Genomic DNA, 19,186 nt, shown 5'->3' on the forward strand with positions numbered 1-19,186 from the left:
AGTCAATCATCATATATCAAATAATATTATTACCAACATCTGTATAACTCCACACAATAGTAATCAAGTGTCAAATCTTATAACTGAATTGTAACCCAATTTCTCACAAATGATTGAGCTGTTATTATGCCCCAACATTTGGTGCTGGTGACGATAGAATCTTGTGCCCCAATGAGATAATATTTAATAAATTTACACTTGTTTATTGACTATGACATATCTGTCACCAAACTGTATCCGTACAAAGGTGCCATCAGAAATTTAAACCACAACAAACAAGAAATTTTAACTTGGGAAATAAGATGTTACATTAATTGTGCCTATCGCTAAACTGGCTCATTCACCCTTCAAAACTACAACAACAATTACTATTGCTTTTTAGAATATTAGATACATGGGTGGTGTTCGATAAGATAAGCACAAAAGGCCTAACAATGTGAAATATTCTCTATAGAAATAAGAATTTTTAAAATCTTATGTATCATGTGATCCTATTGAAAAGTACTACCAATAAAATAAATAGTTACTCTTTTGTTTTAAACTAAAAATACAAAGTTCCATTATTGAAAACTAATACAAAAACAATAAAAAGTATACTCCTATACTTTCAAAACAGAATTACATTATGTTTGGATATTCAATTGCAGTTTGACAAAAGAATATATAATGAAATTCACTTCCTAATGAGTTTAGACAGAACCTTGTAATGCGATGTTTAAATATGATGTCATAGCCATGATAATAATGTTGGTTTAAACTTAAACTCTCTTCTTGTCCTCCTTTTACGCAGTAATGGGCACAGATAATAGATATTTTTGGCATATTATGTTTTTAGGTGTGTATGTGACATAACACTACTATTAGTAAAAAAGGTATGCAAAAATTATGCACTTTATACGAGAACTTTAATACACTGTAACTTATTGTATAGAATTTGTCCTATTTCTGAATTAACTACAATAATTTTACATATAATGTTATTTGAAGAAGTGTTTTTTCACTCAATAATTAAAAATAGTATTTGTTCAAATGTAATTTTTGTAATAACAAGAAGTATTTGCTACATCTAAGGATGAGTAAAGTTGCAGGTAAAACTATGTTAAAATAAATGATATTGATAACAACCGATACTGCTATTTCGATGGTAGAAATGAATGTACATTGATGTTCATGAATGTACAATTATAACATGGTACAAAATGGTAAGCGAGCCAGATTTTGTGTAATGGATAAACATTAATGTTATGACTGACTAACTTAATCCAAAGATTACAAACTCTAACCAACTTAAACTTAATGGAATTAGTTACAGCTAGCTCTAGCATGTGTGTCATTGAAAATTATGGCAATATTTTTAACTCCATCATACCAGTTTACTTAGAAATTGTGTGCAGCCCAAATGAAATTAAAAAAACATTTTTATTGAATCATTTCTGTGTATAATTTTATACCCCTAATAATGAGACTTGAATTTATTTTAATCAAGTTATGTGTCAATAAATATCATATTATGGTATATTAATATACAGTTTAAAACAAATTATTCAACAGACTTAAAAAGCAGAAAAAACTGCATTTCAAAAATATATATAGAAATTGGCGAAAACAATTGCTCAAAAAATATATACACAAATGGCAGGAAAGATGTCTTTAAACTGAAAAAAAATTATAATTAGCTGTTTTTTAAAGATAAACTGTATTTGACACATGTATTTATCGGTAGATCAACCACTTGATCTAAATCTACTAATCTGTATCATCATTTATAATTAGAACAGGCAACACTTCCTCATTATTAGTATTATATAATCAAAACATTTCCTAAATCATCTGTATTATAATCATACCTTTTTTTCAGCTAATTCATTTCTTCAATAATAAAAGCTGAATAATATAAGACTTTAGCTTTAAAAAAAGTATTGCTGATATCTAGTTAATTAGTTCTATGATTGAAAAATATGATTTTGAATAATAATAATAATTTTAAACACCACTTTACTTTTAATATTAAAAACATTTTTTCCAAGGTTTGTTTTATATAATAAAATATAATTTATGTTTATTTTCTTATTGTTCTTGAAGTTTACTTGTATTAAGTACTGGTTTCAAATATTGTGACACCTCATGTAGCATTGTATTCAGCCACAGTTCACAGTATTTATTGCTTGATGTAGTCTGGTGTGGAGGATATATTATTTTATTTTGTACATACTTTTCAATGCAATAAGCTCACCTTGACACTTGATAACAGATACTTGTGCACATTTATAGTAACATAATCTGTAAATTTACATTGATAAATGTTATCATAAGTCATTATTAAGATTTCTATCATATTGTCATTATTAAGTTTTAGTCAACATTTATAAGCCCTAATGATATAACTTGTAACTATCGAATTGACTCTGCTATAATAAGATTTTAAATAGACAAGTAAATGTCACTGACCTGAGGTAAGTTGGCTGCGATTTGCCGATGCAGCGAGTCCCGCTCTTTCTCCACATCCTTAAGCCGCAGTTCCGTGTCCCCGAGACGCTCCTGCGTCTCTCGCAGGCTTTCGACTAATTTATCTCGTTCATCCAACATAGACACCATGAGCTGCTCAAAATTTGCGTCCTCGCCTGAGAACTGCGAACTCCTTTGGCTAATACTGTCTTCAGATATCGTGGGCATCACGTCGCACATCATATTCCACATTTTAATTTAACATCAAACTAGAATACTTATCGTACACGATACACCGAAAAACACAATGATTTCGATCACCGTCTTACATATGTTTCGGCACAAACGTTACCTAAATCTAGCGCACAAAACGCGAGAACGTTGCTTCACATTGTCGAAATATTCGTAAAAGATTTTAGTCAAAATTTCGGGAGACATTATAGTTCGATATTTAGAAAGACACACCTAAAACTTATACTCCTACGATTCCATACTATCACGGTACAAGCGGCATGTCTGCCATCTTGGAATGGAACGTCAGTCTTACTGTCAAAGATTATAGCATATTAGTGTATCGTAAAAACAGACGTACCACAAAAATCGTTCCTTGAAAACATTAAAGTTGTAATTTAATTACTAAAATATTCGATTTTAATTGAAATATTACCTTATAATAACAATAAATAATTCTGGAAATTTAATAACCATTCATCATTATTGTATTAAAAACGTCAATATTGATCGTTAGTAAAACAATTTGATTAAAATTCAATTTAAATTTATATCATTAATAACGACGTAACGAACGAATTTGATTATTTTAAAAAGAAATATGAAATATTTTAAATAATTGCAATGATCAATCCAAAAAATAATGGAACATTTCATAAAATATGAATAATAATTATTTTTAAGAATTACAGTTATTAAACACAATATTATTTTCCTAAAATATTGCTTAAGTTTACATCATATATATTTTTAAAATAAACCTTATGAATAAGATCACAATTATGTTGAAAGAAATTTTAAATGGAATTAAAAGGCTATTCTTATAATTAAAATTTTAATAGCATTAAATTGTATAAAATAGTTTTATTTAAAATAAAAAATATATCTAACTGGAAATAAGAAGTGTCGCTTATAGCCTAATTTACGTGATTATATGATATGATTTAATATTTTTATTTCTATGAACTTGTATTAAAAATTTATGGTTAAATGTTATCGTTATAATTACTATAACAAACCTTGCTTTGAGACTTTGCTTACTCTTTCCTACTCTTTTGTATATGTAAAGTGTATCCACTTGGATTTAATAAAATAAACTATAGAGTGTGGATCAAACATAGTGCTATAAAACATCATAGTTTTAACATTGTACAATATTAATTTGACTATTCACTAATATACCAGGTCTGGTAATTACTATAAAATCTTTGACACTATTTCTACGAAGCTACGCTAGAGGTCATTAGTAATAATTATGAATGAAATTCTTAGGCATCTTTTTTTTCTAAAATGTAACAAATAAGTATATTTTTTTTTTGTTTCCTACAAATACTATGAGTAGTAATATGTCTCTATAAGTGATAGGTATTTTATTTCGAAAAATCGTAGTAGGCAATTATGTTACAATTTATATATTAGTATAATTTCAATAAAGTAATAAAATGTGTGTCTTAGTAATTGAACAAATATAGAAATAAACCTTCATAGCTATTTTCTATGGAACGTATGAAAATTATTATTAATAATGTACAAAGAACCTATGCATTATCTATGTTATTGCACAAAATACAAGGATATCTATTTAATCTGTAAGTCTCATACTACAACAGTCAACTTATCTAATATCTTTTGTCTCAGCTAACTGACCGTAGTCATATTGCGTTCTCTTTTTCACTTTACTCAATGTTGAATGTCAATTGTCAATAAGCGTTTCCCATTCCCAAAATTTTTGTACATAACGTGGGTAAAATAATATAAAGATAATTATTGTTTATAGTAGTAATAAAAACTCAAAACGAATTCTAATATTAAGTATGAACAAGTGGTAAAAAGAGTTTCTAACTTGAATGCGGGTCCTTGAACAACGTCTTGTTTTGTTTGTTATCAGCAAAGTTGTTAGATGCCGAAGAAAAAAGGTAAAAAAAAGACGAACAATGCAGGTAAGAATCATTCAATATTTTTGTTTTCCGAAAGATTAATTTATTTTAGTCCTAGTATACAATTGCATGCATCAATACACAATATATATAATTTTACCAATTTTATGTAGTTCAAATACTTGTTAACCTCTATTGTATTCATTTGTCTATGTATTATTTTCCAGACTTTACCTTAAATGACTGTGCTAATGCACTAAAACCTGTTGGCAGAGTTAAGAAGTCATTTGTATCTGAGGATGTCCCTGAGAAAACATGGGAGGATCTTGAAGATGATGATTTAGATGTAATTGAGGAAGTAAATGCTGATGGAACTAAGAATTTTGTATACAAGAAGAAAAGAAATCATTCCAAGTGTGAAAACATTAGTGATCAAACTGGCATTGTATACCCGGAGATAGTTTGGTACCTTATATCTCCTTACATTAAGCCAGAGGAAGTTGGTAATTTTGCTAGAATCAATAGGGCAACATATGCTATAACTAAGAGAGAATCATTTTGGCGGGCGTTATATAGGAGATACTGCCAGAATCACCCAAAACTCCCTGAGAAATTACGTATAGAGAATAGTTATAAGTTGTATGGCTTGAGGCAGAGAGTTATACGTGCACTACATCACACCTATGATGTGTTTGTCAGGAAAATATTGCAGCAAGCAACTCAGGAGAGTCGACCGCACCAGCTGGTTAAGAGACGCTGTGTCAATGTTTGGTATTGCAAAGGGCAATCATACTGGTTTATTTATTTTAAACTGAAAAAATCAAATCTTGAAAAAAGAATTACAACGATGGATTTTATTGAGGAACTTGGACGCATTGATGCAAATCCGGAAGTGGATTCCCAAGTTATGCAGGTACATTTAAATAAAACCCAATTAATATATTATAGTTAGTTTGTTTACTCTTTAGAAAAAAAATACTTTAGCTTAGTAAGCTAATCAAAATGAGATTTTGCGTTAATGTATTTACTACTAAGCTGACCAAAATTAAATTTTTCATAGATATTGTCAGGAATACAGAATAGGAAATCAGGTACTCAATACCTCCATTCCCCCTCAATTGTGGATATATACATACTAGAATCATCCTGAACACATTGTATTTTCTGCTTTATGTTTAATGCTCATAGGCATCAGTGACCACTCAGCACCATGTGGCCCATTTGTCAACCAACTTTTTTTTGTAAAATGAATAATAAAAAAATAAAATTGCCATCTATTAATATAGATTATGGAAAAACAATTTCAAAAGAATATATAATATTTTACATGATAAAACTTATCATTACTAATATAATAATAAGCATAAAGCCTTATTACCTTAAAATACATAGAAAATTAAAGAAATAAGAATACATTTATTTAGAGTTATTCTGTTAAATCCTATGCGGATATAGGTCCCCGGTATAGAGCAGTTTCCTGGTTTTCCTTATCTTTCTTTGTTCAGTCTACTCCAGATTTTTTTTTTTAAATTTCATCTAACCATCATTCTTTGGATGTCCTCTGACTCTCTTACCACTTGGACCAGACCAATTAGTGAAAAATTATGTCCACCTTCCATCATTCAATCTTGCCATGTGACCAGTCCATGTCCACCAATACTATTATGCAAAATATTAAATAAATAAATATTTTTATTTAACTAAAAACTAAACATAAAAAAATAATTCTTTGTTTAACATTGAATTTTCTTTTTTCAAGGTGACCTGTCAAAACTTTTATGAAGTACCACCACTAATGGGTATGACTCTATCATCAGTGAGTGTGGTGTTGTCACAAGGATTCAGACACCACAAATTACTCCTAGGCTTCAATACTGGTCACTACAACATATCCAGGAATGTGATTCCAGAATGTTCAGTTGTCATTGACACGGTTGTAAGCATATTGGTATATGATTGGTGGCATCCGAAATACCCAAACTTTGAGAACAGGTTGCCAACGATGGATGAAGAATCATTACCAGTATTGAAAAAGGATTTCTTTACATTGTGTAATGGAGACCTATGAGTGCAAATGTGATATAAATATAAACTATTTTTGTTCTTCTTTGGTTTCATTCAGTTGTTAAAATGCAGTGTACTTATTAATATACTTGTTATAATTTAATTATGGTTTAAGTTACGCTACTTGTCATTAGATGGCGTTAATTTTTAAATGTTCAGAAATTAAATTATTCCAATTGAGAGTGGCAATCATTAAAGATAAATCGGCAATTATTACTGTAAAAAGTTTTTAATTTTTGACTATGATTATCGAGCTAACTTGAGTTAGGTTTTGTACTTGTCTGGTTCCATGAACTCATCAGATATTCTACCGTAAAAAAGTACTACTTAGTATTGTTATATTCAGGTTTTAAGGATAAGATATCTGGTGTAAAGACTGACACAAGGGACATAACATTTCCCAAGGTTAGTGGTGCATTGGTGATGTAATCTAAGTTATGGTTCATATTTTTAACAATGTCAATGGTGACTGGTGGTGGTGGTGGTGACGACTTACCATCAGGTTAAAAAATCGACTACATATCCTGGCTACTTAAGGTCGTAAGCAGTTTAAATTATATAATATTTTAATTATTTTATAAACAGATTAATAGTTGAAATCATGATGACATGGCCTGTGGGGCTATTACGGTTAGACCCACTGTCCTGTTGTCCAAAGTTACCAAAACCTTACTTCCATGGTACATTATATATAGCTGATTATAGTTCATTTTTATTTTTAAATATTGAAATTATTTGAACAAGTTAATGTCTTGCAAAGTTTTTGGAACATAATTATTATTTGTCTCCCACATTTAGTTTGCTCATATCCAGACTCGCCACAAGAAAATATCCTTTACGAAGCAAGATTTTGATACTTATCTGACGATTGTCGTTACGTTCAATTTTATCATTGACCTTTAATCTTTGTCTCAAATATGATTATTTTAATTGAGTATGAACATTTGTGAACAAATTATTACATTCATTACGTTGATAAATTTGATGTTGAGCAGTCGCGTAGAGTTCTAATAATGTTTCGGTTTCTTGTTGTTGTTTTTGCGACTATAGCGGTGAGTAATGTATTGGTAAGATTATTTATGATATATATCTAATGTAATTTCAGTAGTTCGGAATGGCGAAATAAAATTATATTGTACAATGATGTTCCAATCTCTCTCTATATTTATACAATGATCACAATCATCCAATTGTTTTCCTTATGACAGCTCAATCACTTTTAAAATAAGAAATAGTGTTACATGCCAGTATTAAATGTTATTCCATGTAAAATAATATTAACTAAAGTTGTACAAATTATCGATCAATCAATTACAATAATAATTGTATATATTTATAATATGTAATAATAATAATGTGATATTAATGATATAATTAATTATTATATCCTATGACGTAGCACCGTATTGGAGGCTAGGGCTAGTCTCTAACACTATCTTTTTTAACATGTATATGCTTTTTATGTTTTAAACTGACCTCCTTACAAAAAGCCTTGCATAAATCGATGGGTCTAAACATATCATTTTACATAGTTATTTATAAATGAAAGCGCACATTAAGACATGATTGGACAGGAGGTGTAAATAGTTAGTTATACGAAATTAAGGGTATAGGCTTTTTATATAAAGTCAGAAGTCATCTAAGAGGGTAATTATTTTTATGTATTGTCACCTTTAAAGTCACCTTTGACATTTTTGTAGTAATGGTTGCGTGATCTTGATAGTTTTTGTTTGTTTAACCGGAGCTTTCCGGACATAGGTAAGCCTACACACAAAAACTTTATCAATTAAAAATTGGGCAAATTTCGGCGTCCTAAGGTGCTGCTGATGGCAAATCCCAACAGACAATCGTCTTGTTAGGAAATAAGTGCTCATAAAAAATACGGAAAGCGCTTTTAAGATAAACAAGAATTTTCCATTACTTGACTACGACTCGATCACAATACACATCAATCTGTCAATACGCATTGCTCGCATATTTTTAAATTGTTTTTTTTTTTTTAATTATAAAACATATGAAATTACATATATAATATAAGGATTTTTTATGTGCTAATTGGTGTTAATGTGCTAATTTCGTACTCGGCGGTGGAGTAAAACATCGTGAGAAATTTGTATGTGTCGGATGAAAAATTACACTTCATTCAAAATCGTCCATTGATTAGCGTAGATTAATATATTCCAAGCCTTTCAAAGCAGTGCAAATATTCGTGCTATTATTTAAAAAAATTGCATGAATTTCAGACCTCCCAAAGCAATCTTGCAGTCAGTCCGCCGGTGGTATGTGGACACTTACCTACGGAAGTAAGTTAGTTTTTTATCTTTATCTGTTTTATCCCTGGTATATATTTACTAAAGTTTTAAATATAAATATGGATTTTAAAGTTAGGTATTTATCGTGAAATTGTAGATAAAGGTTTAAAATAGTACACAAAACTAAAAAAAAAGATACCTACTGAAAAATGACGCATGTTATATCATATATCTAAGTAAGTACAATTCATATACCTACATACATAATAAGCGACCTTAGAGTTAGTGTTCCTTGATTTTCATACAATCCTGTACGAAAATCCTACCTAAATTTAATTGTTGAAAATGAGCAACTAGCTTATGAGTTCCTTGTCGATCCTTTTCGGTAGAATTTACATTCCGACCAAGTGGTAAATAGATCTGATAAAATCACGACTCAATAGTGCTCGTTCTAAGTCTGGTTGAATCTATTTAATACATTTTTAAAATGACTGCCTGACATACAACGCACAGTCTAGAAGGGTAGGTCTGTAAAAATTAATCATTTTGGTATAGGAACTTCTTTAGGGAGTTTTTACAATTCATGTCCAAAAGCAGAAGTTTGTATAGGAGATTATTTTTGATGTTAGAAATAAGGAAATAGGTTCAGGCATCTATTGACGAGTAAAAAAATGATGAGTGTTTTATAATTACGTCTCTTAAAAAGATTGGATTGTTATAGATATGATGTAGGGAATGTTTGTCAATTTTGAAATTCCAAATATGGAAATTGGTCTGTAAACAATGCAGCGAAAAAAGACTAACACTAAAGTCATACCGGATCGAAGAGTTATAATTTTTTATTATTATGTTACAAAGTATGTTTAATTGCCAATTTTTTTAGGTGTATTCTTGCCTGGGCGCGCCAAAAGTTGTAAAGATGGAAGTAGTCAATCAGTGTAGTAAGGATTTATCTGAGGTGAGCATCAAATAATTAAGAATCGACATTGGCTGGGTTGTCTGGCAGATGGACTGCCCGAGGGGAAATATTCACCACTGCCCATAAACTTATTTGGTACTGTTTGAAATACTAAACAACGTATAATGGCACTGCGTCACCAACTTTGGGGCCTAAGATCCCGAAACAACAATATTAAGCAGTGCATTTAGCGGTAGAGTCTGTGATGCATGGGGGGTACCCATGTATATCTACGGACGGCTGCACAAAGCCCTGCCACCAAGTAACTTATTAGTTCTTTTCCGTGCCTTTTAATGTTTATAAACCTATGCACGGTGCCGCAACGTGTTTATCCATGCACCCAATATTTTATTTTATTTTCAGTAGGAAAACTAACAGCACATACAAAAAAACATTTAAAAAAAATTACATTTTAAAATTATCTTGACAAAATATGTTCTGCAATTTGCAGAAAGTCTCACCGTGCGCTACCACATTGCACCATATGTATTAAGAATATAAATATTATATAATTAATAAAACCAATAAAATATACCATAAAATTAGAAATGTGTACGAATAAAATTATTTATTTTTCGATTGAACTGAGGGCTATCGTGACATGTGTCTAAATCTTTTATTTTCTTGATTGCTATTTTTTTTTGTAAAGATGATGTAGGTATAACAATGGTAATCTTGACATGATGGATTTTTCCTAATTGCGTTCTATATAATCAGGTATAAAAGAAGTTACTCGTATTACGGTAATTTATGTGAGGAACGTTTAAGTAGAATCTTGATAAAAGTTCTGAACAGTCAATATTATTTGGATTTAGACCGAAAGTTACTGCATTGAATAGTGAACAGTATTCTAGTCGTATTTTTTCCCTTCCGTTTTGTCCATTAAGTATTTGTACTTAGTTCTCATTATTAAACGGGAAACTGACTGTATGCATACGCATTAGTGATAGTAATATCTTAATTTCAGTGCGAAAGAATGACATGCGTGTTCACCAAGTCCGGTTGGATGAACGGTGATAAGATCGACAAGGAGAAATTATCAGCCCACTTCGACCAGCTGGCGAGGGATCACCCCGAATGGGAGCCAGCGGTGCAGAGCACGAAGACGACGTGTCTAACCGCTGACTTGCCAGCGCAGGGGATTCACCTAAACTGCCCAGCCTATGACGCTATGACGTGCAGTTTTGCAAGTTTCATTAAGGTATCAATATTTTGTTATTATCCGATGCATTTTAAGATAATTAAATACTTCCACTCGTCAGTGTCAATTAAGTTATTAATTATTATACAATTAAGTTATTATCTACGTCGCCAACACCTTACGCCGCCTCAGCGACTAATAAGTACTAAACGTATCATCTTTCCCCAGAACGCACAGCCGTCTCAGTGGTCCTCATCAACGTTTTGCAAGCGGTCTCGTCAGTTCGCGGCTGCCTGTCCCGTCTGCCCGTCTGATTGCTTCGCTCCGTTGATACCTACCGGTTCATGTAACGCTTGCATGAGTCTGCCGAGATCACCTTGATTTAAAAAATAAACTATATTCAATGAATAAAGTTATTAGTTCTGTTACGCATTACAATTTTTTTTTAAATTAACAAACCTAGCCATTAAAACATATAACAAAATTTAATCGACTTAAGAATTTAGAGGAATTGTCATCAAATGTGCCACAAGATGGCTACAACTGCACGACAGCGTATTCCACGCAGTAGTTGCAATATTGCGTCATACGAAAAACTTCGTATTTTACGTCGACAACAGCGAAGACGCGTTAGGGAGGCTCGTGAAGAAGGCCCTATAACCTCAAAATGGCGATTCATAATAGAAATGACCAGATCAGGGGAAACCTAATCCAGAATCCCACGAAGACTAATACAATAACACTACTCAACGCAGACAAACTCAGAGTCAATAAAAAAGTCGTAAGAAGTGGAATAATTTAAAGCAAACTTTTCGACATCCATTTGCAATCACAACATTCAGATTCTGATGTTCCCAGATTAAAATCACATAATTTGATAACTCCGATAGGACAGGAAATCCGAATCCCAAACTCAATCCCAGTAACTTTTTAATGGTCCGACCCGTGTTTGCATCTCATGCCCTCGTGGTCTGTGGTGTCTGTAGCAAGACGTTAACATGGTAACGTTTTTTAAAGAAACGAATACGATACAAATAATCAAGACATAAGTGCATATTTTGTACAAGTAAATAATATATTACCCGCATTTATTAAAGTAAGGGATGTATACTTAATAGTTGATTTTTTTTAAAGGAAAATTAAAATTCCATGTGTAAAACTTAATTCACCTAAAATAGCTTTTAAATCCTACGTTTCTAATGTAAGCGCAAAAAATGTGTTTATTTACTACATTTTCATTCATTTATTACGCATTAGAAACCTCTAAAATTATTAGTGTTTCTCTGCTATATCTATCTATCTGAATCACTCTATCTCATAAAAAACCGCATCAAAATCAGTTGCGTATTTTTAAATATATAAGCGAACACAAGACAGACAGAACCTTAGTCCACCGATGTGAAACACAGTACGGATAGATCGCTCGAATCAATACAAATTTTATAATATTTGTACAGAATTTTATTCTAATTAGTCAAGCGCGAAATGGGGCTATAGTATAATTAATGGAAACATGATTTCTACATTAACTTCCTAGAGCGAATAGCCTTATGGAGAATATTATAGTGATTTTATATGAAACCATAATTCCATTATAAATGTGTATTACAGAATTATAATACATATATTATATTTAAAATGATATTATTCGCTTATTCCGACATTGTATTGAACATATTGAACGAAGCCTGATGTTACGGGTTTTCCGCATGTCGTAACTCTACGGGGGCGCATGCGTGAGGAATACGGCCATGCGCCCTCCATGACATCTGTCAAAAACAGCCAGTTCTTCCAGCCGGAGTCCCTTGACGTCACTGGAAAAAACTTATAGAGGAATTACACGTTTACCGGAACCAGATTATCATGTAAAATACAGGTAATTTAATACATTTATTATTTAATTAATTTGTTTTTGTGCCTAGCTCTGTGTAATTTGTCCAAATATGTATTATATTCGTCGCAATGAAAACAGATTGCGCTGTATTTTAATAAAATATGGAATAACGTAGGCTTTTGATTTGATTTTTTTTTATGGTTTGCGTCTTGGCATTGATCGATAGGTACTTGTTATAATGCGAAGGTCACACGTCCTAGGTACCCTGATCTTGAGTCTATTTTTAGACCGTCCTTTGTGATGGAAACATCAATTATTATCTAACATTGCGCCTGCCTCGTGACCTTTCATCTTAATTGACTGATTTTATCTTTTAATTTCACGCCCACACGCACTTCTGAATATTATTCGCTGTGATCTCCCGATTATTACGTTCGTTTATCTTGTACTTGTATTGTATTTTGACATTTTGTTAGCCACGATTGAACTACAAGTAACTGTTATTCGATAATGTGTTGCAAAAGTTTTTTTGAAGCGAATAAAATACGAAAATCTATAATAAATTTATTATTTAAATATTATGCTTATTTAGGTCCTGTAGAAATACGTTACGTGTATGCAAAATTGAGAGACCTAAAACACCATGGTTTCGTACATAATTGTCTATTTGTCTATTTACTATTTATTTGTTTATTTAATAAGTCGAAAGAGAGAAGATAGGCATGACAAAGCTGAATTTGAATTTCGACCTAATCCATAGAAAGCCGGTAGGTAACATTTATATCAAAATATTAGAAATAAAATAAAGATCAATAAACTCTATTGTAACAATGAAACGTCAAGGCTACATGAAAAATGTTTCATGTGAAAATTATGGGCACGATTTAGGAAAAAAAAAACAAACAATCGGAACCATTAGAAACCACTCGGCACGCCAAAATTTTAACCTATCAACTAACCATTGAAACGAAAACATTAGAAAATACGATATTATTATTTAGAATTCAAGTTTTCGTTTTATTTTTTATAAATATGCCTACGTTTTGTCGTTCTTAATAATGTCACGTCACGTCACGCATGTTGTGGTCAAATCTGCATTCCGTATAACAATTAGAAAAACATTTTACTTTATCTGAATAGAGAGGATTTTTACTTTAAAAGAGAATAAGATTAGCCATTAGCATTACATAAATGATCTTTTATATAAGGTCCGAACCTAATTATCTATGTGCTTGTAGGTCCAAGCCTTCAAGTAATATAACGGATTGAAAAATTAGATTATTCACCGATGTTGATACGGCTCGCTTAGTATATTTCAGTTACATTCACAGTATAATGTCTTACGGTATTGTGCTTTTGGGTAACGCAGCCGCTATCCGTACTATATTTGTGCTGCAGAAGAGGGCTATTCGCGCAATCTAGAAGCTAAAGAATCGTTAAGATATAAGTTTAAAGAAATCAAGATATTAACTGTTGCTTCTCAATATATATTCTGTACGGAAAAATATTAGTAGAAAATGTGATTTTCGTAGCATAGGTACAAGGAACAAACACAAACTTGTTACTCCTGTTACTCGACTGCATAGAGTCAGTAACTCTTTTGTGGGGCAATGTATAGGGTTCTACAACAGAATCCCAGAAAGCGTTTGAAATGCTTCTGTTACCAAATAAAAAAAAAAAGTTAAGCTTGTGTGTGAAAGGTTATTATACAATTAGTGAATTTATTATCGATATGTATTTAATAAATTTGACAAAAAAAAGACCCGCTGTGTTTCATTCGCCGGTTCTTCTCAGGTCAGGGTATTTTCTTTTCCGAACCGGTGGTAGTGTTTAATTTGACTATCAATAAGTAAGTGTAATGCTTCCATATTGAATAAAGGAATTTGAATTTGAGTTTGAAGTGATATTTAAACCATTTCCACGTAACCGAATGAGTTGATCTTTGGACAAAATTTTGTGCAGATATAATTTAAAAAAAAATCTATTTTGTTTTACTTTCATTTTTCGTTCCGTTAATTGCGTATTTCTAATGCATTATGTGTATATCTGTATATAACAACTTCTACGTATTAATTATAATTGTCAGCCTGGATTCCGCGCTATGGATTATCATTATTACAGTACACGTACAGGTTTTCGTCTTCCCTCTGTTTTAGTTAGTTTCCCGTAAACCGCGATGTCTCTGTTCTTGAATGTATTTTCATAATTAACTTCAACGGTTTTTACAATATCATCCATCGATTTATATATACGCACGTAAATTCGTATATATATTTACAATAATCGGCTTATCTTTGATAGCGATATCAGTTCAAACGTGGTCATCGTATACAGTATACAGATACAGGACAAAACAATATGAAGTGTTTACGTTTTTTAATTAATTTTTATGTTAATTCTACCTTCATATGTTTTAGTTTAATAACGTGAATATAATTAACGAAGTGCAGTGTAATCTGTGATGGCATTCAAATGTTTTCCGCTGATAATGTACGCTGAGTTTTATTTGTTTTCGTTTTTGTGTTAATAATAATTATGAATTTGTTTACATTAAAATCTCGTCATTATCTAACTGTTCTATTAGTTTTTATTTATATCAATACTTACTAGGTTACTTAAAAGGATACATAAGTAAAATTATAGTTATTTAGATATTTACTATCGAAAGATATTTGAGATAACGAAATGGTCGTATTTAACGACAGACAACGGAACGCTAAATTAACCGCGATTTCTATTGAATCGATACAACTCTTACTGTCAAAAATAATTTGACATTAGTATTACAAAGATAGAAGATATACAGCTATACAGACGCGATAGTTCGTTGTGACGTTTAATAATAAAGGTTTATAGTGGAGTTCGTTCATAAATTAAAATCTTAGTCACGTTCTACGTTCAAAGTTAAATGAATGCCTTGAAAGCACTTTACGTTGTATACTCGTTATACTTTGATATTTCCATTAGCTTCAACACATTTTTTTTTTCTTAGTTTTTTTTTATTCTTCGTGTATTTTTTTTTAAGTATTCGTTAGCCACTGCCTATAAAGTACACTGCTTGGAATTATATGGTTCAAATAACGGCTAAAAACTAAATCAACAATGTTTAAAATGATTGATTATTTATTTTAATAAATATTTTTAATGCAACTATGTAATTTTAATACAACTAATGAGAAATGGTTTTTTAATTTTTAAAATAAGATTATTATTAAGATACTTATAAAAACAGTACGATAGTATAACTGTGTTTATGGCTATGATCAGATGTATTTTTACATTATTATAATAAATTAAGCAATAATATGTAATATACAAATCATAATTATTATAATTTTATAGCATTTGTTTTTAATTATATTTTCATCATTTTAAATAATTGATTGTAGAAATAATTAAGAAATTTTCATTTTCATGAAATATATTTTGACAAACAATGTACCTACCTAGTATATACCTATACATATAAAACATATAAGAATAAGCGGAAGACTGCTTACTCATCAACAATATTCTGAACTAACGATTCTTTTGAAATTAAGCATATTTAAACCTTTCGCGACGTCGACGCTCACATAGAAAGGATTTTTGGGAAATGTCAACTGTAAGGAGGGAAAACAGGAGAGTTAACTTTCTATAAATTTTATCCGTACGAAGTCGGGACGGGCAGTTAGTTTATTTCATAACAAGAACATTAAATTTACGCTAGTTACGTCAATAAACATACCTACGTATGTATCAACGGAAGGTTCAAACTACCCTACAGATGAACTGATTTTAGATTCAAACTATGACAAAGATAACAAAAGTCTAATAAGTTCAGTTTTCTTTCCGCAGATAACGAAAACCAAGCAACATGTTCGAAGGCGCAGTGGCAGGTATCCTTAATCGGCTGCTGGGCAAATACGTGCAGGACCTTGACACGGAGAATCTGAACGTGGGCATCTTCTCCGGAAATGTCAATCTTACTGATCTCAAACTTAAGCCTGAGGCTTTGGTGAGAAAAATTAGGGACTTTATTTTATAATTATTTTTTAGAATTTAATATTATATTTTTATAAATAAACTATGTATATACATATATCATATAATTATAAAGAGACATTTATAATTAGACCGTGGATGGTTAATATATGTATTTTCCACCCTTATTACGTTGTTCAAATAAAATAATTAATAATTTAAAATAATTTTCAGTACGAACTTGATTTGCCGATCGATGTGAAGATCGGCACGATAGGCAAAATCAACCTCCAAATACCATGGTCAGGGCTATACACACAACCAGTGGTCGTCCAGATCGAAGATGTCTTAATCCTCGTCGGACCAGCGATCTCCAACAGTTACTTCGATCCTGACAGGGAGAAGAGGCTCACGAGGGCCGCCAAGAGAAAAATCCTGCAAGACTTAGAAGCAGAAAGCGAAATATTGAAAGGGCCCCAGAATTTCTTCGAGAACCTTTTTACGGCCATTGTGAATAATTTGCAGATTTACGTGAGAAATGTCCACGTTAGATACGAGGATTCCATCAGTTCCAAGGACGGGCCGCTTGCTTGTGGCTTGTGTCTGCAAAGCCTTTCTATTGAGACAACGAACAGGTATTATTATAGCATAGTACTCCTTAAATAATTTTGACTACAAGTTTTTTAATAAAACTTAATCAACATTAAGATAATTTAGATAACCCTGCTCATTTATTTCACAGCATCCTTCCATTTTTTGAGAATGATTTCATATCAGTATACCATTTTAGTATATGCATAACATTAATTGCCATTCGACGGAGTTCGCTGAATGACATGGAACTTGTCAGGAAAATTAAACAAGTTAATGAATACATTTTCAAATCTTGAAAGATTTGAAAAATTATATACCATTCGAATTAAAGTTAAAACTACTTAAGTGTTCGTTATAAAATTTAATTTAGTCATATAAAATAACGCTTCAAAAGTAAAAGCCTACTGGGATAAAGTTTAAGATTGAATCAGTAAGAAAAGTTACTTTAAATCTATGATATTGTTTGATCTTGAATTGTCTTACTATTTAATTCTTCAATCGCGAATAGGTGACTTGTGATCTATCCATCTTAAATGAATCTGTTCTAATTGTGAATTTTCCTGATTTCAACCCAAATTTTCAGCAAATGGAAACCATCAGTGACTACACCCAACGCGTCAACAGTTTACCAGATGATGCGAGTTGAGTCACTGTCCTTGTATTGGAACCCTACGGCGACCGCTCTCGATGACGTGGAGATAGCTCATATAACACCCATGCAGTACTACAACTGGAAGCACTATATGCTCACTGGATTGGACAAATTCTCCATGCATCATGAGGACTTTGAATTTTGTAAGTGTGGACTTTTAGTACCTACAATACTTGGTTAAGGTGAAGATGTTCTTCTGACGTACATGTTTTCTGTAAACTACCTCGTTTTTCTGGCTATTAACTCGATGAATGTCGGCCGAATCCCAGGTCGTGCCAATAAAATAAAACTTTTTTTTTCAAATAATTGTCTAACAATAATTATTTATTTATAAAATAAAAGTTTCATAATGTCGAGCAGTGTCATACTTTTAGAAGATCTGGAAATTAGCATTTTAAGTAAAGTTTTGAAACACTTTTTTTACATAGCATTCTGCCTACTGGAACCCTTTGTAGTAAAACAGTATTTTACTCTATTGACGTATCATTTTTCGATAACTTTTTGTACGTTTCTACATACAATGAGTTTTATGGTTTCTTATTTAAAAATATTGACCGAGAAATATGATATGGAGATCATATTCGCGTATATTATCAGTTTAAGTTTGAAAGTGTAAATATGCTCTAAATCGAAAAGGGGACGAACGTACGCTTCTTGGCTGAATCTTCATTCCGAGATGGTGGTTACTTTTAGTTTCTTTAATCTTTTAAAATAACATAAGTAACAACACCGAGCAGCGGGTTCCAGGCACTGGTCTGATTTTTACAGACATATGCACTTTAACGATCCTACCGATCTGTTGCTTTTTACTCAAAAATGTATCTCCAAAAACTGTCTCCCCCTCACAAACAAAATGGTACCTCGACCCCGCTCGAGGCAAATGCTTCGCTGTTATTGGTCGTTACGAGAAATACAATATTCATATTTTTTATTAATAAGGAAGGTTTTTAACTTCTAAAAAATTGTAACAAAATAAAATAAAATCAAGAATTTTAAAAGATATTATATATAAAATGAAAACAAATAATATTGTGTGTTATACTCGTACATGCAAACATCAATCAACCCGACTCATAGCTTCCTCCGACATATATTTGTTTAGTTTAGTTATTTATTTTACGTTAGCGAAGCCGGGTTATCATCTAGTGTGCTTATAAAAGCCTATAAGGTGTATT

The 19,186-nt window shown here is 31.4% G+C and overlaps 4 protein-coding genes across 8 annotated transcripts in view; 3 read left to right on the top strand and 1 right to left on the bottom strand.

Annotated features, from left to right (window-relative positions):
- Nucleotides 1-2,969, bottom strand: part of LOC125067111 (liprin-alpha-1) — a 144,018-nt gene extending 141,049 nt beyond the window's left edge. For all 4 annotated transcript variants that reach the window (XM_047675498.1, XM_047675499.1, XM_047675495.1 and 1 more), the window contains exon 1: nucleotides 2,449-2,969. In XM_047675498.1, the coding sequence (XP_047531454.1) occupies nucleotides 2,449-2,697 (249 nt within the window). In that variant the 5' untranslated portion in view covers nucleotides 2,698-2,969. The remainder of the gene's footprint in view (nucleotides 1-2,448) is intronic.
- A 1,404-nt stretch (nucleotides 2,970-4,373) lies between these two features.
- LOC125066801 (transmembrane protein 183) lies at nucleotides 4,374-6,657 on the top strand. The gene is made up of 3 exons (XM_047675080.1): nucleotides 4,374-4,616; nucleotides 4,781-5,466; nucleotides 6,313-6,657. Exons 1-3 carry the CDS (start codon nucleotides 4,577-4,579, stop codon nucleotides 6,619-6,621), a joined length of 1,035 nt encoding a protein of 344 aa, XP_047531036.1. The 5' UTR covers nucleotides 4,374-4,576; the 3' UTR covers nucleotides 6,622-6,657.
- Nucleotides 6,658-7,579: 922 nt separating this feature from the next.
- LOC125066852 lies at nucleotides 7,580-11,400 on the top strand. 2 transcript variants are annotated; one of them, XM_047675144.1, is made up of 5 exons: nucleotides 7,580-7,669; nucleotides 8,861-8,920; nucleotides 9,753-9,827; nucleotides 10,795-11,028; nucleotides 11,197-11,400. In XM_047675144.1, exons 1-5 carry the CDS (start codon nucleotides 7,631-7,633, stop codon nucleotides 11,347-11,349), a joined length of 561 nt encoding a protein of 186 aa, XP_047531100.1. In that variant the 5' UTR covers nucleotides 7,580-7,630; the 3' UTR covers nucleotides 11,350-11,400. The 2 variants fall into 2 exon arrangements, with proteins under 2 accessions (XP_047531100.1, XP_047531099.1); XM_047675143.1 differs by having other exon boundaries at nucleotides 7,616-7,684.
- A 1,378-nt stretch (nucleotides 11,401-12,778) lies between these two features.
- Nucleotides 12,779-19,186, top strand: part of LOC125066727 (vacuolar protein sorting-associated protein 13A-like) — a 42,745-nt gene continuing 36,337 nt past the window's right edge. The window contains exons 1-4 of the mRNA XM_047674961.1: nucleotides 12,779-12,844; nucleotides 16,640-16,799; nucleotides 17,000-17,400; nucleotides 17,943-18,154. Of these exons, the coding sequence (XP_047530917.1) occupies nucleotides 16,659-16,799; nucleotides 17,000-17,400; nucleotides 17,943-18,154 (754 nt within the window). The 5' untranslated portion in view covers nucleotides 12,779-12,844; nucleotides 16,640-16,658. The remainder of the gene's footprint in view (nucleotides 12,845-16,639; nucleotides 16,800-16,999; nucleotides 17,401-17,942; nucleotides 18,155-19,186) is intronic.

This window comes from Vanessa atalanta, chromosome 10 (genome assembly GCF_905147765.1).
Source record: "Vanessa atalanta chromosome 10, ilVanAtal1.2, whole genome shotgun sequence".
Classification (NCBI taxonomy): domain Eukaryota; kingdom Metazoa; phylum Arthropoda; class Insecta; order Lepidoptera; family Nymphalidae; genus Vanessa; species Vanessa atalanta.